The sequence below is a fragment of the Podarcis raffonei genome, chromosome 3 (genome assembly GCF_027172205.1).
Source record: "Podarcis raffonei isolate rPodRaf1 chromosome 3, rPodRaf1.pri, whole genome shotgun sequence".
NCBI classification, from domain to species: Eukaryota; Metazoa; Chordata; class Lepidosauria; order Squamata; family Lacertidae; genus Podarcis; species Podarcis raffonei.
In genome coordinates, this window is record NC_070604.1 from 40259151 (window position 1) to 40285227 (window position 26077).

The window sequence follows — 26077 nt, forward strand, 5'->3', positions numbered from 1 at the left end:
CTAATGCTACCCCCCCCCTTGCAGGACTTTGCTACATCTGTATTCTTGCTGCTTATGGCAGTTGTGATGGAAGGTGGAGTTCAGTGCAAAAAAAAACTGTAAAGGAAATATGTATTAGCGGCAGCTAGGAACCTAGTTACTATCACTGATGCTCACTCCAGTGACTCTCGGCTTAAACAACTGTTATTCACTTTAATTTGGGCTACCTTGAACACTGCTTGGAAACTTCAACTCATGTAGAATGCAGCCACCCATCTAGTGGCAGGTGTGAGTGGACCAGAATGCATGACAGCTATCTGGAAACATTCTGTTACCAGTATATTCTGAAGTCCAGGGTGGCAATTTTGACCTTCTCAAATAGTCTGGGCTCAAGCAACACCTCCCTTATGATCTTACCAGCATTTTGAGCAGAAGTGACTCGCCGGATTTTGCGAAGTTGCCACTCTAGCTTCCCAACAGTTGGGGCACTGTTGCTTATCAGAAGGTGCAAGGAGTGGACAGCACAGTGGAAACAAACCAGGTGGAGCACCAGGAGTATTTGCATCACACTAGCTTTTTGGCCAACTTCCCCTTCTCTGCCACCGTCCACTGCTTTCATCCTTGCATTTTTTTTGGCGTTCTGATGAATTCACCTAGATCAGGTGTGGAACCTACCCCTGTGGGGCTGTTCCAGACTCCAAGTATGCTCAGTCTTTCCAGATCAGATAACTGTTAGAGACTCGTTGAAACTCTGCCCTCTTGCAGTTAAGCAAATGTCCAGTAAGGGAGGCTAGCCTTTGTGATTTAACAGGGAAATGAGGAATGCCGATGATCTCTGAAGTGACTTGCATGACCGGAAGCATCTGCTCCTACATGGCGTGTGAGAGAGACAGACCAAAACATATACTTCTACATGGAGTTCTAGGTCATGTACTCTGATATGGAGCAATCACGGTATACCCAGAGAACCCCTGCTGATCTAAGTATAGAACTTCTGTATCAACTATGACCTGGCATGATCTACAGCATGGGTGTCAAACACAAGGCCCGCGGGCCGAATCCAGCCCGCCAGACCTCATCATGTGGCCCGTGTAGTCGCCCCCGGCCGCCAGCGTTTGAGTGAGGCGCTGAGGCGGCTCCTGTTGTCTTTAACAACCTCCCCACGGGCAGAAATCCAGCAAGTGTTACGTTCCTCAGTAAGGCTGCCTCGCGGTGGGAAAAGCTTCACCTGTTGGATTTCTGTCGCGCGGCCGTTCAAAGGCGCCGGAGAGGTGCGGTTCGTTCCAGCTGCTGCCGGAGTCCCTTCCCGCATGGCGCGCGACGGGATGGGTGCACCCTTTCATTGCCTTGTCTCGGAGGCGCCCCTCTTCTCCCCTCCTCAATCCGCGCTCCTTTCCCCCAACTGCACCCCGAACCTCCTCCGGGAAGCAGCCGACCTCCACCCCCAGGAGGAGAAAGGCTGCGCTTTTTTTTGGAAGCCGTCTTTTCCCCTTTCCCCAAGCCGCATTACCTCATGCTAAAGAACTCCCTGCCTGAAGGGCTGGGCTAAATATCGGGACTGGAACCGGGACCGGGAGTGGGAGAGAAGTGAAGACGGGGCCAGGAGGGAAAGGGAGAAAAGGAAACAGGCCCGCTTGAACCCTGGGTGGGTGGGTGGGTGGGTGGTGGTGGGCGCGCGCTCCTTCCTTTCCTTCCTTCCTTCCCTCCCTCCTTTCCCCTCTTGCTTTCGGCCACCAAGCAGGATGCGCGCCTTTCCGTGCCGCTGCTGCTCTGTGCCTCCCCTCGCAGATCCCCGCCGAGCGCCTGGAGCGCAGCATGCCCGCCCCGCTGCTCGCCCTCCTGCTTCTGCGTACCCTGCTGACTCGCCTGCTGCTGGTGGCTCGCCAGCGCCTCCTGCCACTGCTCTGGTGCCTGGGGGCCCGCCTGACTTCCTGGCAGTCCCGCGAGGCGCTCCTCACCTGCCTCCTCTGCGTCCTCAACCTGCACAAGAAGGTGGACGACGCCTGAGGCGAGCTCTGCAGGGAGACGCCAAGGAGAAGGGGCGGCCGCAGCAGCAGCAGCAGAAGCCCCCAACTTTGCAGGTAGGTAGCCCCACCGCCACCACCTGTCGTCCTCGCTGCCGCCGCCACCACTCATGCAGAGACTTTCGAAGTGGAGCAGCACCCCAAAGAGCGAGGAGGAAACCGAGTTCACCCCGAGCTGCAGCCAATTTCTCTCTCTCTCTCTCTCCAGCATCTGAAGGGACATTTTTAGCTTCTGGGTGAGTGCGTGTGGAGAAGGAGCTTCTCTCCGCCTGCCAAAGGAGAGGGAGAGCAATCAGGGAGCAATCAGCAACTCCAGTCCTCCCAAGGAAGAAGATTTAATTTCTGATCTCATTTCTCAAGATCCACCCCCAGACAAAACGCTTCCAGCTTCATGCCTCGCTGAATGCTTTTCTCCTCTTCGCTTTGAAGCCAGGACCAAGCTCCCACCCACAACCCCACACTCATGGTCTTTTGTTTGCTGGTGGAGAATTATGGATGGGGAAGCAAAGCAACACCACCATTGCTGACCAGAGGCCTGGCGTGGTGGTAGCAGCGTGATTTCTCAGGCCTGGAAGCTGAAGAAGACTGGAAGTCCCCTTCCGTCAGACATTTCCGAGCAAGCTTAACTTCTGAGAGCATTCCCAGGAGGACTGAACCCAACGGGGCAAATTCTGCATCTGCATGGTTCGGAAGAGGCTGGAGAAGAATCTCTTGTGACTTTGCCATGTGTTTTATAGTCTCTTGTTAGAGTTCAGGACTGCTGGCCCACTGTCTGTTACCAAAAATCATTTTTCAATAAATTGTACAATAATTGTACATTTGAATATCTACTTGCCATTATTCTGACTATGTTTCTGCTTTCAGAGCTAGTTATTACTTACATTATTACAAAAAAAGTAATAATTGAATGCAGTGACAATAATTTATGATAATAAAGAGTGGACACATAGTCCTACAGATACAACCGGCCCTTTGAGGGTGACCAAACTGCTGATGCAGCCCCCGATGAATTTGAGTTTGACACCCCTGATCTACAGCTTTGCGGATGGCAGGTATGCAGGGGGCCTTTGGGAGATGAAAATGGTTTCCAAGAAGCTAGAAAGTTTGAAAACCATGGACTTGTGATGATGAGGCAGTACCATGGAGTTTTTTAGGACATGCATCTACCTCTTCGGCATTGAATTAAAGTTGACTGTGACATTCAGGGCAGTTGAACCCAGGGTAAAGGTAAAGAGACCCCTGACCATTAGGTCCAGTCGTGACCGACTCTGGGGTTGCGGCACTCATCTCACTTTATTGGCCGAGGGAGCCGGCATACAGCTTCCAGGTCATGTGGCCAGCATGACTCTGGCAAACCAGAGCAGCGCACGGAAATGTCGTTTACCTTCCCACCAGAGCGGTATCTATCTAGTTGCACTTTGACATGCTTTTGAACTGCTAGGTTGGCAGGAGCAGGGACCGAGCAACGGGAGCTCATCCCGTTGCAGGGATTCGAACCGCTGACCTTCTGATCGGCAAGTCCTAGGCTCTGTGGTTTAACCCACAGTGCCACCCGCATCCCCCAGGGTAGTTCCTATTAAAAACATTGGTAAAATAGGTAAAATACATGATGCATGGATGTATCAGAATCTGTTTTCCCAGACATCTGCACTGGCATTAAAGTTGTATGTAGCACTCGTGTGTGATCCTTGCACATCATGTGACCCCTGTGGGTATTAAACATCAATGTAACACAGGTATTCCCACTGTGCATTATATTCTTATTGAAATCAGAACCTCAAAGATGTTCCTGGGGATAATCTAGGGTATGTGAAGCAGTCACATACCCATAAATATATTTTTCAAATAAAAGTGTTTACTTGGCTGCTTTCTTCTACAGTCTTCAGCAGTTTTAATTTTAAAATACAGAAGTTGTTGTTTCTGTTCCTTTAAAAGCAGCTAAAATTAACACTGCACAGCTATATAATCACATTCAAAGTGACACAGTAGTTTTTGTTAGGATATTTCCGTTCCACCTTAAAAGGGAGCAGGCTTTGTGAGTCACAGAGTCTGCGTATTTCCTGTTCACAGGATGTTTATGTTTTTAGTTGCTTTCGTTTCGCTCTTCGTGCCCGAACGCTGAAGCAGGCGGTCATGTTTTTCTTTGTTCTGACCAACGCTGAATAAACTGTAAATATGCTCTCCTGCTGTGCATCTCTCGCTGTGTAATTCTGCGGATAGAGTGTGCACCAGCCTAAGAATGTGGCAATCTATTTCTGAGGCTTCGTGTCGCTAATTGCTGATACTGCGTGTCTACGGGAGATCGATGGATCATCCGGCAGCCGGCTTGGGGGCTCAGATGGACTTTATCTCCCTGGCAGTATCCCAACAGTTTTGCTCTTGATAAATGCTTTTAAACCACCGATGAGAGCATTTATCTTGGCTTATCATACACATTTACAGTTGTCCATTTATCTAAAAGTCCATATCTTTGCATTAAAGATAGCCAGAGTACATTCAAGGGGCATTGAAACAAGAACAGCTTATCTCTAGAGATAAATTAGCCAAGATAACCTTGACATAAATATTTCCTTTTCCGTTTAAAAATTTATAGGAGGATTAATTACATGCAGGATTCAATAAACAAACAGAACTGCCTCTGTGTATTCAATGCAGTGAACATGACAGAGGCCACTAGCTTAAGCAATTTCATACGCTAGTGGATCTTACTTCTTGACATCACATTCTAAAACGGTTGGTGATCAAATTTAACACAATTTTTTTGGTCTTTCCTCTCCTACTTCACTATGTGGTATGCTATTTCAATACAATTTCTATTTGAGATTATGCTCCAGCTAATTGATGTGACAAAAAGTCTGGATTTTGGCGTTAAAATGTTTAAATTTTTAATGTTGAAGTCTTTAGAGACAAAGGGGCCTGAAATTCAGGAATATTTTGAAAATAGGGTACAACTTCTCCATACGCTATTGAATAGGAAGCACGAGAAGCCCATATTCAAGGTAGGATTGTAGTATATGCTTCCCCTAAGAAATTAACTAGAATTTTGCAAGAAGACAATTTAGAGAAAACAGTGAAGCCTCTTTTAAGTCAGATTGCAGGATCCCCTTCTCAAGATCTGCATCAAAGCTTGTCAGCATGCTAAGTATGAATTGAATAATGTATTTTCTGCTAGAGCTGAATTTTCATTGGCGTGTGTGTACCAGAGGTATTGGGAAAGTGGTAAGAGACTGAGTAAGATTTTGGCTTTAAAAAAAAAAAAGAATTCCATTCCACTGTTTAAAGGAGAACAGAACACAGTATGTATGTTAAAGGCTTGGTTGCAAGCTCCGTTCAATGGGAACGAAGGGAAGATGGGGTAAGTGGAGCAGTTAATGCGCATAATAACCAGCCATTGTTTGCATTCACTAGGATGTGAATGTGCACATTTTCCTTCCACGAACAGTGACTTGTACACATTTCCCAGCTATTATGCATAATTCCCAACAGACCCTCAGCAATTTTCAAGCAGTTCATTGCGGGGGGTAGTTTGGCAACCACTGGCCTAAACAATGGAAAATTGCCTTAAAATTGTGTTTGTTTGTTTGTTGAATTTATATACCATCTTATACCCGGAGACCTCAGGATTTTTCACAGAATAAAATCAAAATATAAAACCACAAAAACAACAACCCAAGAACCTCCCCCCCCCCCAAAAAAAAACACCACCCCATATTTTAAAAGGGCATGGGATATCCTTGGGTACATTGGATTCCGCAATGTTGGTATAGGAAAGCACTGTCTGTTATGTACTGAAGTTCTCACCCTGGGCCAGCAGGGGGATACTGTAGATAGCTATGCAAATAAGGGATCTAAAGTGACGTTCAGTGATTGGATAGTTTTAGAAAATTGTTACAGTTACATTGTACTGGAGCTCTATATAAGCAGGCTGACTGAACCCTTCAGTTCAGTTCTGTCCTGGCCTGTAAATAAACAAGAGCTGTTTGAAGAATCGCTGTGTCGTCTGATATGTTCACCCACAACTTAACACTGTCCCTGTTGGGCCTAATTTGACCTGCAGGCCAAAGGTATCCCATGCCTGGTATAAACAATATTGTGTTAGATGGATCAGTTCAGTATAAGGCAGCTTCCTGTGTCCCACAGCATTGAACGGAGCTTGCAACCAAGTCTTGGTTGCAGTCTTAGATAATGATATGAGTTTGCTGCATTTTATTTTATTCTTCATGTGAGCCACCTTGAATTTTATAAGGGAAGATGGGGTATAAATATTTTAAATGAAAAAATGCTGCAATTCTTCATCAAAGACAGCAGTCATTTCATGTCTCCTTTGTGATATATTTTCTCGACAGAGATATATGCTTATTACATTTCTTGCTTGCTTCCCCTAAATCTGTTGTTTATATGGCAAATTGCAGTAGTAGTTGTTGGGGGGGTTTTTTTAGATGAAAATGGCTAAGTCACCACCCTGACCAAAAAAAGCAGTGGGCAGAATCTTGTAAGCATGCCGCCGGAGCACAATTTCTGTTCTCATCCTGAAACAAAGTTCTTAACCCGAGGTACTGTTTCTGGGTTAGCGGAGTCTGTAACCTGAAGCGTATGTAAGCTGAAGCGTATGTAACCCGAGGTACCACTGTACTGTAGAGTGATTAATACAGAAGGTACAAAGAAGGCTATTCTAAGTTTTCTTATTTTTCTAGAGAAAGGCTGGAGACCAAGTACAAAAAGTAATGAGTGAAGTTGTAATAAATAATAGCTTTGGGGGGCTGTAAAGTAAGCTTTGTGTCAAGCTTGTAAACATTACTTTGTAAGGAAGTGACAAAGGAAGAATATATTTATTATTATGTATATTATATGAATGCTGTAAATAAAATTGATAATGCTGCAGTTTTATTGCATGTGCAGCAGTTATGAGAGCCACCAACTCCAAGATTTCCTTCAGGTCTTGCTTTGGATAAGAGCAAAATTTAGTCCAAATTGCTTCAGAGGCTGTCTGTTTCCGTTTGGGAACTGAATAGGAATCCTGATTAGGAAAAACAAATCTTCATACTTCACTCATTCACTACTATGGAAAATCAAAACATGTTTATACCCCCCCCCCCAATTCAGCAGAATTGGATGAGATTTTCAGGCATATTTGCCCCTCCTGAGTGGAGAAAACCTGCCAAATTTAATCAAATTTAATCTGGGTTGGTTAAAGCAAAAGCAATCCATAACAATTAAGCCACTTGATAACTGTGTGTTTATGGCTAAAGATCCTGATGTGGATTCCCCCCCCCCCCTGTGGTGCTCCTAGGAAAGTAGCCTGTAAAATTTCAGAAAGTACCAAGGAGATATGATGAATGAAAAAACAGATTCAGTCTTGTGAAACAAATTGCAAAGCTAATTTGACAGGAGTGTATGTGTGGGCATGTGGCAGAAAGGTTAAAGGGATATGAATGTCAAGCATTTCCCAAGCAACCATCACTAGCAGAACTAGCAACAAAGCAATACAGTGGTACCTCAGGTTACATACGTTTCAGGTTACATACGCTTCAGGTTACAGACTCCGCTAACCCACAAATAGTGCTTCAGGATGAGAACAGAAATCGTGCTCTGGTGGTGTGGCAGCAGCGGGAGGCCCCATTAGCTAAAGTGGTGCTTCAGGTTAAGAACAGTTTCAGGTTAAGAACAGACCTCCAGAACGAATTAAGTACTTAACCCGAGGTACCACTTTACATAACTACAGTATTCTTTCCTCAAAGCACTGGGATTGGAAAGCCCTGGTAAAATGTTTGCCTATGGTTAGAAGGAGGATCTATCAAAAAATCGGTCTCTCTCTCCCACCCTATACGATACAGTGGTACCTCTGGTTACGTGCTTAATTCGTTCCAGAGGTCCGTTCTTAACCTGAAACTGTTCTTAACCTGAAGCACCACTTTAGCTAATGGGGCCTCCTGCTGCTGCCATTCCACCGGAGCATGATTTCTGTTCTCATCCTGAAGCAAAGTTCTTAACCCGAGGTACTATTTCTGGGTTAGCGGAGTCTGTAACCTGAAGCGTATGTAACCCGAGGTACCACTGTATTTCCTTTATGTGGCAAGCTTGGGAAGAAGTGTTTTAAGTTTTGCAGACATTCTGCTTCCAGCATTTTTTAAAGAGAAGAGAATTAGATGTCCCCACTTCAGGACACTTAGAAGAGACCTTGCTTCACCTCAGAGGAGCCCCACATCCTGCTTAGCATTATCTTGCAGTCAACAGCCACTTCCAGTGTGACTTAAGATCCTACCGCTTTTTACTTTGCCTCTCAGCGACATTTAACATGGAATAGCATTATAAATGAAGAGATACAGTATTGTATTCCATACAGCATGCCTCATAGGCAGCAGGTACATTTTTGTAAAATAAGCAGAACCACAATGCTTCACATTCAGTCTGGATTCCACCCATTTTTCCATAATGGACACATTCCAGAGAAAATTAAGTATATTTTAATCCTCCTATTGAGACGGGTGTTGTTTGTTTATTGTTTAGAAAGATTTACGGACTACTTAATCAGAAGACTTTCGTATGCATAATAAAACACTGCTAAAATCCACCAGACTTTTTAAAAAAACAAGTATACATAAGGTAAAATCAGCAAAACATTTAAAAACAAAAAGTGAATTTGTGGGCTGGGTGGCTCACTAAACTAAATAAATAAAAGAGTAAGTTCAAGTTTCTACCACAAGGGACCCCAAACATGGACAGCCTTGTGTATAGCTAAGGTTCAGTACTGCAGACGCCATTAATTCACCCAATGCTTTATGTCTTGGGTTTTTGATGTTCTGAATGGTCTTCAAAAACCCTTCCTTGTCTGGGCAGCTTGCTTTGGTAGTTGCATTTCTTTCCTTTTATAGAGTTTAAACCTGCTTATCTATTGTTTTCCTAGAACTTTAAAATGAGGAAGAATAGGACAAGGGCAAACATCTCCACCCTGTTTCTAAATCCAAACATTAATCTCCACTATAATTGTCAAACACAGTGTCAAAACATGAATATTAATGCTTCAGCTTGTAATATACTTATTTTTCCAGTATTCATTCCTAAAAAGCTATACTTACAAAACACTGGCTTACATGCCGGATACTTTCAAAACAGTTGTCTGTGTTGACCTGCTCTGTGCTGTACTATTGTACATACTTTTAATAGACCCTGTAACTCTACTTTCATATTGTAATTCGCTTTTTGTTTAGAATCTTTATCATTAAAAAAGAAAACACTGATACTGCTTCTCTTCATAAGCATACTGCATTATAAAAGAAATGCATTTGGCAGGGATAATTGCAATATCTATTTTTAAAAATATACTAATATTATTTAATATGTTAATCCAGTATTTATTATATCTCAACATAAATCACTGGAATACATAATAGGTAACAAAACATATTTTTGGTGTTTTGTTTGGGACGTAATGTAACAGTATGATGGGTGATATCCAATGGTGCCTTACTTTTTCTCCCTCCTGCAGCCTTCCATGTGCTCACCAAATCTGATCTGGAGGGACCCTTCTGAAGCAGATTTTGGGAGTGAATGGGGGACTGTGCACACACTGCAGGGTGTGGGTGTGTGGGTGTGCTGACGTTGCACAGCTCCAGTCCCCTCAATGGCAGGGGAAATGTGGTGCGCTTGACACATGGCTATCTAAAGGAGGGGTCAAAAAAGCCCATTGCAGTGGTACCTCAGGTTACAGACGCTTCAGGTTACAGATGCTTCAGGTTACAGACTCCGCTAACCCAGAAATGGTACCTCGGGTTAAGAACTTTGCTTCAGGATGAGAACAGAAACCGCTCAGCAGCAGCGGGAAGCCCCATTAGCTAAGGTTAAGAAGAGTTTCAGGTTAAGAACGGACCTCCAGAATGAATTAAGTTCTTAACCCGAGGTATCACTGTATGTCCAGGGTCTGGACAAAGCACTTACAGCATCAATATTCAATTCCATATTATGATGAATTAACTGAAATGCAGGAAAGTATGGTTTGACCCAAACCATATCCTCATAAAGAGTTGGAAGAGTAATCTAGGCTTTCCCCTGGCGTGCAGAGATCACAGCTAAACCAGTCCCTACAATGCAATAATGTAATACATTACATTATATTTCAGAAATGAAAGTTCATAAAATGAGGCCATAGTTCAGAATCTGTTTATAAAGGAATGTTGCAGGATCATTGGGCCCTAGAGAAGAGTTTGGGTTAGGAAGGACTCTCCAACTTTCTTCATGTCCAATAAAAGCATCTTGTAGAATCCATCCCTGGGATATTAGAAGAAACACATCCCCTTTTGTTCTGCACAAGACTTAAATATGATTGACTGGAAAATAGCTTTAACTATGGGCAGCAATAATTTGTAACTTCTGAGAACACCATTTTATTAACAGTGGAAAGTGTTTTTTTTCCACCCTGTTTCCTGTGTCCTTTTCAGATTTTCTCTTTCACAGTGCATGCTCTCAACAAGGTTCTGCTGAACAGGAAACAGCAGCCAAAGCTAACGTCAAACAGCGATTTTAGTGAAATAAAAAAAATTCATATTATTGTTAGCAGCACATGAGATGTCACCATGCTCCTTTCAGTAATATGACAAGAGCTTTCATGATTTACGGATGTTCATCCCTTTTTCTTCATATCCAGTCATTTATTTTAAAATTACACTAGCTTTTCCAACCAACTGTTATTGTGATTGCATTTGGCTGTAATGGATTACTGAGAGGTTTGTTTTTGTTTTTTATGGTTCCAGTCCAAAATTATACCTGGCATGATAAAATGTGACATTATTACAAATTACTGCTTTAAACTGTCTACCAAAAGGAAATACCAAAATTAAGAAGGTTTGGTGGCTGCTGGCTCTACTAGTGAAATAAAACTGTTTCAGAAAAGGAGCTTGAAAGTGCTGGACATGTCTGCAAATTAACATGGGTGGGGGACAAATAGTAAATTAATAATAATAATAATAATAATAATAATAATAATAATAATAATAATGTTTTATTAAATATTTATCCCATTCCTCTCACATGAGCCCCAGGTCAGCAAATGAAAGCCTTGAGCCCGGTCAGTGCAGTGTGGGTTCTTGATTCTTTTTATTCAATCTTATTAGCAGTCAACTTTTTTAAAAAAATAATAATAATCTGGATCTTGTTAACATAGGATTTGTGTTCAATTCATGAAAAAGAACTGGTTTTGTTTTCAGTATCCAGATATGCAAAGACTCTTGGCTCATGTATCCAAAGGCAGTTAAGTCACTAGCATCATGGAAATTTGGCCAGGATTTGGGTCTAGAGTCAGCTATTTAAAACACACCAGCACACACACGGTTTAGGTTGCCTTAATAGGCTATTGTCCTCCAATCTTTTGTTTGTTCTTTCACTTTTTCCTTTTTACCCTTTAGTGAAAGTATCTAGTTATTCAAAGAAATATTTTAACTCCAGTTTTAAATCCAATCAAGGCCTTCATTGGTTCAAAGTATGTCATAACTTTAGCACGCTGTCCAGAAAGTAGATGCCTAAAATAAGAGCATGGATGATAATCCAAACATCTTTAGACTGGACAGTGGTGTTAAGTCTCAGATTCTGTTGAAACTCTTCTGAGGGCGTTCATGGGCATAGCCAGGGGGTGCAGGGGTTTGATTTATTTACTAAATCAAGTAAATAAATAGAAATACTTAACTAACTGACCATTTGCATCACAGCTAACTCAGTTCTGCCCCTCCCATCATAATGCTTGCCTCACCCCCATCCTGACTATGAGGGCCTTTCATCTCCTTGAGGATCCACAAACCTTGAGAAATGGCTTCCTTGGAGGTTAAACAGTGTTCTGCAATGGCATCCTAGGAACTGCAAACCCCATTTATTCCTCTATTTGCCCTATGTAAAATGCAGTGTGCCATTGCTGGAAGATGGTGGCATGCTTCACAGCAGAAGATAAGCTGGTGAATGACCCCTTGATGTTTTTATTCATGTTAGTTGGCCCTGTAATATTGTTACCTGAGTAGATAATAAAGGCAGATGTTTGTTGTACAGTTTGGGTCCTTGTGCCTATATCTCTGTTGGTAGCTGTTTATGCTATTTCCCATTTCAATTCTGATACTCACCCTTCATGGCTGAGAGCCAAAGAGGATTTAGACATACAAAGTAGGGTTTTATACTTCCCCCCTTTAACAGCAGACCCCGCTGTTCAAAACTGCAGTTGCCACATAGAAATATGTCTGGGAGTTGCCTCTGCTGTTTGAAAATATAAATCGAAAGCTCCCTTGGGTATACCTAACAAGTAGTACAGTTTTTTGGATCAAGGACAATATTAATGAGCTGGAAAATGCAAAGCACATTAAATCATACAATAAAGGCTAACAAAGTGAAAGCAAAATACTCATAAATGTTGAATTGTAGCAGTAGCAAAGTACCTGATTTTCAAACAGTTTAATGTTCTCGGGAGTTCAGCCCTTCCTGTAAAGCTCAGTTAAAGGGAAAAGACACAGTTGCCACAATTGTGTTGTTGTTGTGTGTGTTATTATAAAAAAATACATTTAATCTGTTCTTAAGATGTTTAGACACACCCATCTTACTGACCCTTATTTACGTGAATGCTCCTTGCTTTCATGAGATCTCAGCTCCTAAGGTCATGTTGTTATATTCATAGAAATGACTAGCATTGGGGCTGTAGGAACAAGCATCTTTTTGTGGGGCTCCGGGGCCAAAGTCCCTGAAGCCATGAAAGGGTGTGTGGCTCCTGTTGCACGATGTGTAGGCGTAGAACCCTAGGCACCACTTACACTCAAACGAGAACTCACCTGTGGCATGCACCCTGACTGAATTCCCAGCGCACCCTATAGAAATAATTACTTCCAGGGATGGGTTTTCCTGGTTTTGCTGGCTCAGGCCTGTTTCTGATGTTGGGCCCCACCAATTCCAGCCACATACCCTTGTTCTTTGGATCCTACCTAGTGTGAGGGTTATTAGAGAACCTAACACCTTATTCCATGGCAGCTGTATCTGCAGCCATGGTTTGTATTCTCAGAATGACCCTCAAATAATTGAAAAGGTACCGGCCCCTATCTGGGTATTTTGTGGCAACTATGCCTGCATAGATAGAGGAAATGGGCCGTCAGGTTGAAAAGGGGCATTGTATCTGTGTCTTTTTGCCCCTTTTTGTATTGTCAGTTTTCCAAGTGTCTGTTTTTCCTTTCTTGGACTCAGGGGACAGCAGAGAGAACAGGTCTGGCAAATGGTCCTTGCTGACTCTCGAGAGCTGGGTGCTGGGGCTATCCCCGGCCAGAGTGCGAGCTTCTGCTCACTTTTCCAGCTTGGAATTCACCTCTGCCCCAGCCTGCAATGACAGTCTGGCGTGAAGGGCTGGGAACAGGTCTGCTCCTGGGGGATTTAAAGCTGCCCATGCTGGCACCAGCACCCTGCTCTAATGGAGACGTAATTACTGTATTTTTCCGTGTATAAGACACCCACTATTTTTGGGGCCTCAAAATTAAGAAAATGTACTATGCACTATCCGTGTATAAGACAACCCCTTATTTTAAACTTCAAAAATTTAGGAAAAAATATTTTTATAGTTTATTTTCACTCCAATGGTCATTGCTAATTTTTACATTCTTTTGTTTTTCAGTTTTCTCCTTGTCTTCGGTTGCTTGATTTTATCAGTGTTTTCTACTATCCCTGAACATACCTGGCTTGCCACTAGTTGCCTCTTCATTCTGGTAAGTGAACTTTATGAAGCAAATAATAATAATAATTCAGAGATTGGAAAATGCATTATATATCTTTTATACATATCCATAGTAAATTAGGATGCATTTTATCAGTATGTTAGGAAATAAAAAAATGATAGCAGCAGGAAAAGAAATTAAAAAATGATAGCAGCACACTATTATGCAAGTTTTCTCTGAAGTAAGGCCCATCCTGTTAAGTGGAACTCTTACTTCCTAGGAGGGTGTTTGGTAAGTCATATTTCATTTGAGATTTATTCAGAGGTGGCAAACCTACAACCTGGTTGGCTGGTGTGCCTCCCCACAAGCAAATTTACCTTGTCCCCCCAAAGACTACCAATTTTGGTGGCAGGAAAAAATAAAATAAAATAATAGTCATAGTGTTCTGGTGGACAGAGAGGTTTAAACTTCTCTATTCAGCCCTGATAAGGATGCACATCACCCCTTCCAAATGACAGATCAGTGGGAGAAGGCTATGTGTCTGTGTGGCTACTTGTACATGAAGTGGTCAAACCCATCTCTGGTATGTGGGCCCTGGAAGGTTGACCAAGGGTGAGCGTGGTCCTTGCGCAAAAAAAAGGATACCCAACCCTGATGTAAGATATAACGTGGTACCTTGGGTTAAGTACTTAATTCGTTCCGGAGGTCCGTTCTCAACCTGAAACTGTTCTTAACTTGAAGCACCACTTTAGCTAATGGGGCCTCCTGCTGCTGCCGCGCCACCGGAGCACAATTTCTGTTCTCATCCTGAAGCAAAGTTCTTAACTTGAAGCACTGTTTCTGGGTTAGCGGAGTCTGTAACCTGAAGCGTCTGTAACCCGAGGTACCACTGTATATGGTTTTTGAAACTCTGAAGTCTTTGTGCTAGGAGAGGAACTTGTCTATGAGGCCCTCTCTGCTCCTACCCTCCAGAAACAGACACATTATTATTGGGGTCTCTTTGGAGGTGACCATGTTCCAAGATTAGGATTCTGCCCGTTTAGAAGTTACGAAGAAGGGCAGCATTCCCCAACTGTAGACTTTCCCATAACTACAACAAACTGCTGGGGAAAAGTAAATCTGTAGAAACTGTTGTAGATAGAAGCTTTAATCCTATTGAAACATGGTCACCATAGTCCTCTTCTCCATAGCACCCAGAAGATATATTAATGACAGATTATAAGCCTCTGATATCATCCTGCTAATAAAAAGTTAGCATCAGGTATATCTAGATGTATACTGGGGGTGGACCGGGGTGGGAGGGGGAGGAATTCTAAATATCTCTAGAGAAACACAATTGTACCTCGGTTCCCATACTCCTTGAGAGTCGAACGTTCCGGCTCCCAAACAATCGGAAACCAGAAGTGAGTGTTCCGGTTTTCAAACGTTCTTTTGGAAACCAAACACCAGCAGGGCTTCCACAGCTTCCAGTTGGCTGCAGGAGCTTCCTGCAGCCAATCAGAAGCCACACTTCGATTTTCGAACGTTTCAGAAGTCGAATCGACTTCTGGAACAGATTCTGTCCGGCTTCCAAGGTACTATTAAATATACTATTTAGGCAGAAGTGGCTCACCAAGATAGGGTGGAGCTGCTATGCTAGCTTCTCAATAGGCAGGTTGTTGTAGCATAGTGAGAGGGGCAAGGCAGCAGGGAGGTCAGCATGGTGCAAACACACCAGCCAGAGCTACTCTGGTGCTCCTTCCAGAGCATTTGCAGCTTGCCAAACTCCCTGCTGCCCCTTTCTCCTCCTGATAAGCAACAATAACCCTCCTGCCAGTAAACTAGCATAGCAGGTCTCTGCCAGTAAGCAAAATTCTTATTTACAGAGCTTTGTACAATTATGACAAAATGGCACAGTATTACAAACAATATATTCTCTCTTTCTGGGGGGTGGGGCTTTCATGATATGCTACCCTTTTCTTTCTACCACCATGGAAAGCTGTTTATTCTGATGAAATTTAAAAGTATCCAAGAAACCCAACTGGACATGAGATAATTGATTCCCTAGAAGAGGCAATGCGGGTTATGATTCTTGTGTGCAATTCTTCCTGTCCTGCTGGATCACTGCTTACTGAAGTACAGAGGAAGAAAATATGAGAAATACGCAAATCCGTATTATTGTTAATCATCTTGCAGTGGTTGTTAGCTACAAATTATGAAGGTCTGGCCATATTTACTATTGTTAGCTCCACTTTTGTTCTTCGCTCTTGTCTTTGGGGGAGTTTTAAGTTTCTCTCGAAAGGTTCTCCCCTTATGGGAAGCCCAGTGGTGCTATCTCCATACAGCAGAACTGCTTTATTTGGAATTAGCGTACAAAAATATAAAGAAGATTGCGATACATGGGGCAAGTGGCAAAGAAGTTTTCATTTGGAGATAAAATGGATGGTGTTAGCAATAGAGACAAAATTGCAGAAGGGTAGCCTCTTTAGTCTTTCAGAGCAAAACAACAAACACTTTACAGATGAACAGATTTATTTTGGCATAAACATCTACGTTTACTTGTACAGGCAGAGGAGGACCACCTCTGCAGCTAATGCTTGTGTACTGGGGGGCGGGGTGGGGAGAGAAACATTGCAGTCAGTGACGGTATCAACAAATGGAACAAACAACTAAATGGGAGAGGAAAGTGACTGTGTAAAGAATGAGTAATTCTAGATTTTATGCAATCCAAAATATTAAACCTTTATTGCTTTCCCCACTTAAGTGGAGTGCCTAATGACTGTGTTGTTCTGTATTCTTCCATCCTTTTGTAACTTGGACTGAGTTCTGCCGTTCAAAAAGTAACTGCTAATTACTGGAAGGGGGTAGTGGTCAAAATAATAGGTCCTAATTATTAAATTAGAGCAAGCAAGCGCGCGCGCACACACACACACACTTATTTGGATCCTGCCCTTTTGTGTTGATTTTTTAAAAAATATTTCAACGTTTATATAAAGTGTCCATGAGCCTTATAATTTATCTCCTATCTATGCTTTACCTCATGGGACGCAGGTGGCGCTGTGGGTAAAAGCCTCAGCACCTAGGGCTTGCCGATCGAAAGGTCGGCGGTTCGAATCCCCGCGCTGCCGTTGCTCGGTCCCAGCACCTGCCAACCTAGCAGTTCGAAAGCACCCCCGGGTGCAAGTAGATAAATAAGGACCGCTTACTGGCGGGAAGGTAAACGGCGTTTCCGTGTGCTGCGCTGGCTCGCCAGATGCAGCTTTGTCACGCTGACCACGTGACCCGGAAGTGTCTCCGGACAGCGCTGGCCCCTGGCCTATTAGGTGAGATGGGCGCACAACCCTAGAGTCTGTCAAGACTGGCCTGTACGGGCAGGGGTACCTTTACCTTTACCTTATGCTTTACCTCATAACTGTGCTTTTTAAAAAAAGAAAGAAAAAAGAAATTTTGCTTTGACTCCCTTAGTAGTTTATGGACTCTCCTCCTTTGGAGGTTTTTAAGCAAAGGTGGGATGTTCACCTCTCATGTATGCTTTAGTTGACTTTCCTGCATTGCAGGTGGTTGGACTAGATGACCCCCATGGTCTCTTCCAACTCTATATGATTATTTTATTCTAAGCCTGCTTTTGTATAATGATCACTCTTACTGGATTGGGGCATCAATATGTTAATTTCTCTTAGCTTTGCTTGGATCACCGTAATACCATATTTTAAGTTCTATTGTCAAGAGCACTGAAATTTGTCCAGAGTTTTGCATGAAGAGCTTTAAAAATGCTGATGTTATTTTTTAGCCTTTTACCTTACCCATTGGTGATTTATCACAATCTGTGCATTGTACAATATCTTAGCATATTTTTAAATTTGTAATATAATGCCCGTTAACTAGCAGCCCAAAAGTGCAGTAGCAGAGTATTACATCATACCATATGCAAAGCAAGCAAATAATAATAATAATAATAATAATAATAATAATAATAATAATAGGAAGAAGTGGTAACACCAATATAAATCAATTTCCTGAGCTGGCATGGATAGTGAATGTCAGGCATCTAAGTCTGAAGCATTAGAAATAAGATCCTACCAGATGACGCAAAAGTATTCTGGGTCCTCTGCCCTCTTGTGACATGCAATTTGTGTGTGTTTTTTTCCCAAATGGCCAAAGTCCATAAGTTCTTATACCATAAAGACAAATGTTGATTTTTCAAGGTTTTCCATTGCTGAGATATTGAAATCCTAGCTACAGCTAGCATCCATGTCAACAGTTCCTTTTGAGCAACTAGCCTTCATGTTATCAGTCAATACGTTCAATAATGACAGTTGTGGGGAGACCTGAACAGGTGATTTAATTGCTTTAGGTATTTCATGATCTATTTGAGACAAGAATAATGAGACCTGAGGGCATTCCCACCAAAGATGGAAGAATGTCCCTTGAAGCTCACCAACAATCCTGTGTTGACTGTGACATGATAGGAGACATCTGCACAGGTAGACAATGCCATTTGTGCACAACTTTGAGGGAACATTCCCTCACATATGATGAAACAGACTTATGAGGCCTAGCTGACCACCATGATTTCCATTCAGATTCCTCTATTTCAATGTTTAGATACTTTCCCCAAGAAAATATAAGGCCCACCAAGGGACCAGCAGTAAGCTCTAAAAGCTCTGTGTATAAATTAAACAACTAAACAAAATAATAGATTAAAAGACTAAACAACAACAAATAATAGAGACCAGTCCTTTGCTTCTGTGTCCCTGGAGCCTTCATTACATATCTTAAAGTGCCAGGAAAAACATTCCTCTTTTCCCAGGCCTTTGGCTAATTAAACATTCTATGGCCTTTTAAACGGGCTGTTGTTTTTGTTTCTTATTGTGGTATGTATTTTTATATTCTAAACCACCCTGTCATCCTTGGATGAAGGGCAGTAGAGTAATTTAATGGATAATAATAATGGTTTCATAATTAGTCAGAGATCAGGGCTGGATCTACACTGGTTCTAAAAACACTGTTTAAAAAAGTAATATAGCTCTCAATGCAATTTTGCATTGACGACAGGTTGCTGCTCTTCAGTGACCCACTGGTGTCACATTTTTATAACACATTTTTAACATTATAACTAACCAGTGTAGATTTGCCCCTAGGAGCTTGGGCTTTAAGTGACTGATCTGCCAGTATATGGTGAAGTTGATACTTCTGTGTAATCAGTTTAGACCTGAATCCCTCATTTTTTAATTTAAAATATTTTTGAGGTCTGTATTTTGAAATCTTCAAATATCTAAAAAAAATCCTTCTTTAGGTAATTTTAAAGCAGCGAGCTAAATAGAAGGAAAGCATCTGACTTTTCCTTATGCCATTAGCCTTTAGTCTTATTATGTGCATAGATAAATGAAACAATGTATTTCATGCTGATATCAGAGAGGCAGATAACAAAATAGAGCTGGCCACTGCTCTTACCCCCCCCCCAACATAAAGATATAAAGTACTGTAATACAAGACTCCAGCTATATATAAAAAATAATGTTGCTTGGTATGTTTCAAATGAAATAAAATCCTTTCCTTCCCCTCCCACATAAGCTTGGATTTTTGATATGTCACCATGGAAAGAAGTTGATAAAACTCATCTTTTCAAATGTACAAACTGCAGTGATGTTTCCTTTATTTATATTTAGACAACTGAACAAAGGGTCATGTTTACTGGGGAAAAGAAAAGGGGACTGGAAAAGTTCAGAGACAGAATAAAACCGTTTCCTGGAAATGATTACACAGTGGATGTGTGTAGGAATAGAAAGATATAGAGAAAATGATGTATTTTGGAAAATATACATCACTAAACTGCATTTTTAAAATAGAGTTGGTACTAAAAGCTCTCTTACTTTGCTTCTCATGTTATACCTCTTAAGTGCTTATTGATATACATCTATAAGCCCTTCAGTCACTTTCATAACACACACCACACACACACATTCATTCTGAAAGCACAATCATTTCCAGAGCATTCTACACTGTCTAGACCACTAACAGTTAAATCAACAATCCAGTGCAAAGGGTATTCTTAATCCCATGGCTTTTAGGGGACTAAAGTAAGCCCCTGCTTCTGACATTATTATAATAGCATGGGAGCCACTCTTGAATGTGCTTTTCTTCTTAACACTTTGGTAGCATCAGACGCTCATGTTCACATGGCAGAAGCCAGCTTGACAACCCTGTAAACAGCAAGGAGGTAGCGGCTTATGGGTCTCTGAGAGCAACAGGCACAGCTGATTTCATTAAACTAGGAGTAGCCAATGAGATGTTGTGGACTACAGCTCCCATCAGCGCTAGGTTGGTAGGAGTTGAAGTCTGCAACTTTTGTAGGGCACCACGTCCCAGCATTAGACAACTGTAGTGCCTAGACTCTGCTATGCAAGACTATTGTAATAAATGAGCCGTCCGGATTCCAGCAAGTTGCCCTACTTTGGTTCCCAGTGGACCGAGTAAAATCTAGCTAAACGTCTGATAATTCTGTAGCAGTTGAGCCCTCTGAACACTTTGCCTTTCTAATCATGGAGCATGAGTTCCCCCAAGAACTGGGGGCATACCAAAGGTCACCCCTTTTCATCGTCCAGATGACAGAATCCTGGAAAAACTTCAGAAATCAATGGTGTCTTTAACAACCTGTAAAACTATCATCTTACAAACCACTTTTGGGATTCACCAAATTCCCAAGTGCCTCCTGTCCTACATTGTTCAGGATGCCCCACCAACTTCCAGAATGGTTTTTCAGGAGGTGGACAGTAGAGGGAGAAGCTTTTCTTCCATGAATTTACCTTGGGCTCCAGTCCAGTTTTTGTAGCTTTTTTTCTTGGCATCACAAGCAGGAGCACATGCTTGCAATATGCCAGACTTGCTACCTACTATTTATTTACTTCTGTGAGCTACAGATTGTTTATAAGGCAAGGTTAATTTTGTATTAAACTGTAAATAAGTTTTTAATGTTCCTAAACGAACTGCTTCTCACATTTTGATCTTATAAATAAATAAATCCAAGAGACACTTGTACAATTGTAGCACCGTGTTTGTAAGTGCATGTGCGGATAAACGTCTGACAAATTCAAAAGATTATAAAAACATTTGGCATTCTATCTAGATGGGATACTTGGCAAGTCAAATAGATAGGAACAAAAGCAGCTGCAGAAGCATAGTTGAAATAAATTATAATGTTCAAAAATATGGTAGGTAATTTAAAGCCCTGTGGTCAAAAATAAAATCCAGTAATGGGAAGTTACAGATAATTTTCAAGTGGAAGCGCAGTACAGCAAATAATAAAACTGCTGCTAATACACGGTGGAAACCAAGCAGGTCTCTCTCTACACAGACAGTCCTGGTTCACAAGACCCATTAAGGCAAATTATGGCTTAGCAAGACCACACAAATATGGGAGCTCTTTGAAAGGAGCTCACAGTTACTTTGCTCCCCAGCCACTTCGTTCCTTTTACTACTGTATCACACTAAACGAAGGTAAATAAAGGTTAGCACAGCTTGTCATCGGAACTGGGCCTCATGGCTAACTTGCTCCTACTTAAGCATGAGCTGTAGGGAGTCCCAGTTCAGATGTCATGCTAAACCGAACCCCAGTTTAGCAGGACCCCCCCCCAAAAAAAGACTACAGAGGAGCAAAGCATTTGCAAGCTACTCTCCAAGAGCATGCTTAATAAGTTTAATAAGCAGTAATTTGTTATGTGAACCATCTCAAAGTCTTGAGTAAAGTACACTGTTGTAACCAGGTTGAATCAATTTTAAACATCAAGAGTGAATCAGTAAGTGGAATACTCTGCATGCAGATAATTTTCATGGGACAGCACTGTGTCAATTAACTTTGGAAGAAAGTGTTTTCTGCAAAGGCTTAAAACTTGGAAGAAGATACCAGAGGGATAACTGCAAAGCATTGCGGCAGATGGCATCATTCGCAGAACAGAAGTGTCAACAGATTGGGTATACTCTCAAGTTGTGGTAGAAAGGAAAGGGAGAGAATCACATTTTCCACTGACCCCCAGGGAACCGAGCAAAAAATATTAAAAGTATACACTTCCACTCATCTCTGAGATGCGAGATGTTAGCCGAGATGGCAGGATTGAAAAATCTTTCCTCAGACCATATGCATCAGCAGGATTTTGGCAGATGAGAGGTTCGTTCTTTAAATATATTGCAGTTGGTTTCTTCGTGCCGTTTTTCAGTTACACACTTGGAAGAAACAGCTCCCAGAAGTTCTCCAAACCTCCTTTTCTCCAGCATGAGGAAGGGTTATATTTGGAAGCAAAGGCAAGAAGGAAAAACCTCCTGGCTGGTAGAATTATAATCTCCCCAGTGTGCTTCAGGTGTAGTGGGCCCAGACTGTAAAGGGCTTTAAAAGTAAGCACCAACATCTTGAATTTTGCCTGGAAACAAATTGGAGCTAATGTCGGTGGCTAAACAAACTGCTGCCCAGTGAAATAGCTCCACTTCCCTGGCTGCCTTCAAAGACACCCCAGTTGCCAACAGTTGCCAACACTGTTGCTGATATTAATATTGTACAGTTTGAAGTGACTGAAAGCATAGGAATTGACTCCTTTGGAAGAAAACAGTGTCCAGGCCCAAGAAAATATTATTCATAGTTTTACTGGCAGAACTCTTCAAAAACATCATAAGCATCAAAGATACAACCAAAATATCTATGCAGTGTCTTGTGCTGTCCAGCACAGGCTCAACATCTTCTTAGAAACAAGAGATTCCAAAAATCCAAACTGTGTCTCTCCCCCATTCCAGCCTGCATTCCAGCCTTCATTGGCCTTAGGCTATGCATGTCTTGCAGAGCCATTTACATGCATTGTTCTCCCTGTAGAGTTCAGAAATACTAACAGCCACCAACCTCTCAAGATGGCGAATTTGCTACTCAATACCTTCATCACATGATCAAAGGTTCACTCTCAGCACAGAGTAGAAAAACAGTCAACAGGTCATTAACAAGTTACAGCTCAGAGAGAGCTCTTCTTGCTTTCAATATAACCTCATGGAAAATCCCCATGTTAACCCTTTTCACAAACACACATTCAGGCATTCTCATTTCAGTGTCAATTAAACCATTATACTTAACAAGTACATGCATCTCACTGTTTAGGTCCTTCCTTTGTAGCAAGTGGTACACAACCTTCCTCTCTAGCTTCAGCTCCTACAGCTTCATGTACAAGCAGTCTCTCACGCAGGGCCTGGGTGAGGAGCAATGTTGTTTCTTCTCCTCTGCATTAACTTTTGACTGGTTCCGGCAAATTTCACCAGATCTGAACATCCCAAGGAATAATCCTCAAATGTGATCCACAGCGGGATGGAGAAACGTCTTTCTCCAGTAGGCCAGATATTTATATCTCCACCTCAGACTGTGGACAAGGCTGCTCGTCATTATCTGCTGATGAGCGGAGACAAGGGACTGAGCAGAATTAAACTGATAAGCAGGCGATTGAATACTGATGCTTTGGCTGTGCGTGCTAGTTCTCGGTGGGAAACTAGTGGGTTTCCCACCAGTGCAGAATTGAGCTACATAACCCCACCAATCAGCTGGCAACATCTGCCCATCAAAATGGTATCAGATGATTGACCGGTGGGCATGGTTATGGAGAAACAGCATTGTAGGTCTGATTGGACCCCCCTGGAAGGACAAGATTGGCTTGTGGGCTAGGCTAGGGGGTTCCTCACTCTGATTTACAGGTTAGCTTCAGTGCCCTTTTTGAACTTATGATGCTAGGCTTACAGCATGAGCTCCCCCCCTCCACCCACGTTGGTCGCAAACCTCAAGCATTGATAAAAGTATATGAATCCTCATCCCCACTGCTTGTGGGTAAGCCTGCAGTCATGAATCGCTTACTGATTTTGTGAGGCAAAGGTAAAATGGTTTAGGGGAAAACATGTCTCCTTGATTGCAACAAACTACATAATTGAAGAAACAGAGCCAGCATGCTGTAAATCAGCAGGCTGATTAAAAATGAATAAGATTGGCATGAGCAACCAGCCCTTTGAGTACTTCATCTTATACCCAGTGTCACTGCTGGATCTTCCAACAGCTGCTAGGCATAAGAACTTCAAAATTGGCGAAAGTTGAGCTCTTGAGGAGCTCCTTTCCCATCACTGACTGACTGAACCTTTGAGCAGATATCGTGCTCATGACAAGCGAATAATATGCAACTAAGTTACACTCAGGGTAGACCATTGAAATCAATGGATTTAAGTGCCTTGCCCATTGATTTCAGTGGGTCCATTTTGAGTAGGCTGACTTTGATACACCCAGATATGTATAAAAAAATATTTTTAAAAAACTATTGGCAAATAAATGCTACTTTATCTTTAGCAAAATTATTTGTACTTAATTTTGATATGGAATAACTAGCACTTGTGGTAAGACCTGTTTTCTAGTGCAAATGGTGCAAAATCATTTATATCTAATCCATGTATTAAGACTATTTATTAACACTATTTATTAACATCATCAAATTGTTGTGAAGGTTGATTGTGTGGCTGATAAATACTAGAAAATCCTTAAGGCACAATTAACTAACTTGTAAGTGATACACCTTGCTGCAACTCCCCCACCTAATATGGCTCAGCAGAGCAGCTGTGCAGTAATATCTATAAAGGATCTGGAGGCTGCATCTTGTTGGAACAGCATAGCAGCTCCTTACCAGGCTTGCAGTTGCATTTAGAGGCAGCAGGATACAGAGGTTTATAGCTCCAGTCTGAAAACACTTGTGACTACACTGACCAGTTGCAGACCCTTTGGAGGTGGCTGCATGGCTACCATGCAATAATCCCAGATACCAGGTACCCCTGGTGTTTGGTGAAGTTTGGCTGCCTATGCTGCTATTGAGAATGGGAGGTAGGGCTGGCCCACCCATGGGGCAAGGTGAGGTGACCATCTTCAGGTGGCAGAATCCATAGCGGCAGTAGATCTGGTGGCAGCAACAGCTGCAGCATGCTCCTTGGAGGCCAGATCTCCTTGGCAGCCCTCACCATGCCACCACTGCAGAAGTCCTCTTGGCAAATAGGAAGCACTGCTGGTGTCTTCTCAGCCTTGTTCCTAATGTAGATCTTTCTCTCTCTCTCTCTCCCACCCCTTGTTCTTGATGTAGATCTTCACTCACCCCTTCTTCCCTGGTCTGGTTTGCCTCATATGCCTCTTCTGACGGCCTTGATGGGAGGATAGCTCTAGTGCAGGGGATTTGAGAATTACACCCTCACTTTCCAAGACTGGAATCTAAGCATATTTATCTGGAATTAAGTAGCCCTGAAAGCCTCGGATAGTCTTACTTCTGAGTAAACATAGGAATGGATTGCTTGGATGTTTATGAGATATTCTACTAGGAACTCTTGGGAATTTATTGGTAGTGATTTATGTTCCATTTAGAAATCTCTTCCAAATTTTTGTGTTTTTAAAATTTATGACCCCACTTTTCCTACTGTTAGAAATCCAGCTGGATAGAATTCAACATTAACTCTGTGTTCCCTCTGTTTTAAAATCATTGTCTCTGAGTTCTTTCCTCTTATAGTTGAAATGTGAGTCATCCTTATTTATCCAAGGCATTGTTCTCTTGAAGTATATATAATACAACATATTAATCACCTACTTAATATGAATTAGAAGCAGGTAAAACTTAGCAGTTAAATTTTAACATTTTAAAACTTTAAAAATCAAGTGACAAGCTTTTTTCAGGGGGAGGACAATGTCAGAGCAGCCTTCAGTAAACAGCATGCCATGTAAAATCAGTGAGAAGGTAAAGAGAAATTACTGATGTAGGGGTTAGTATGTGGTATGAGGAGAGTGAAACACTTTCCAGTTTTTGATATCTTTCCTACAGATAATTCATAAAACAGATTCGAGCTTTTCCACACTATTGAGTAGGTAAGAGTTATCAAAATCCATGTTTCCCAATTAGCTAAGTACTACAGACCCCTTGTTTTTCAAAAGCCAAGGCATGGACCCTCTACTTTTGAAATCTTTGTGCGAAGCAAATTTTTGGAACAAGTGTGGGGTAGTCCCTAAAAAGCAAAGGATTTTAGTTATCACAAATTTTATGGGCAGTGTTTTTTAGTATATTACTCACACAAATGACAATGATTTAGTGCGGGGGGGGATGAATTTAATTTTACTAACATGCATTATGAGTTAACAAATTAGGATATATCTAGCAGCTACTAAACCTATATGTGTTGGGAGAAATCATGCCTTTTTTAGTCCCAAACAATCCCTTCTACTTCCAGTTCAGTATTTCCTACTTTTAATCTCAAATCTAGATTAACATTGAGCCAATTTCTTTGCTTATTCTTTGTATAACAAAATGTCCAAAATGTTTGTTCACAAAGATATGTGGAACAGAATGAAACTAGATGTTTCAAAGTTTTTTCACCTACTTATAATCAGGAAAAACCTTC

At 42.0% G+C, this 26077-nt stretch overlaps 1 protein-coding gene across 3 annotated transcripts in view; it reads left to right on the forward strand.

Annotated features, from left to right (window-relative positions):
- Positions 1-26077, forward strand: part of KCNQ5 (potassium voltage-gated channel subfamily Q member 5) — a 260135-nt gene that overhangs the window by 164237 nt on the left and 69821 nt on the right. For all 3 annotated transcript variants that reach the window (XM_053381258.1, XM_053381259.1, XM_053381260.1), the window contains one exon: positions 13627-13717. In XM_053381258.1, coding sequence (XP_053237233.1) covers positions 13627-13717 — 91 coding nt within the window. The remainder of the gene's footprint in view (positions 1-13626; positions 13718-26077) is intronic.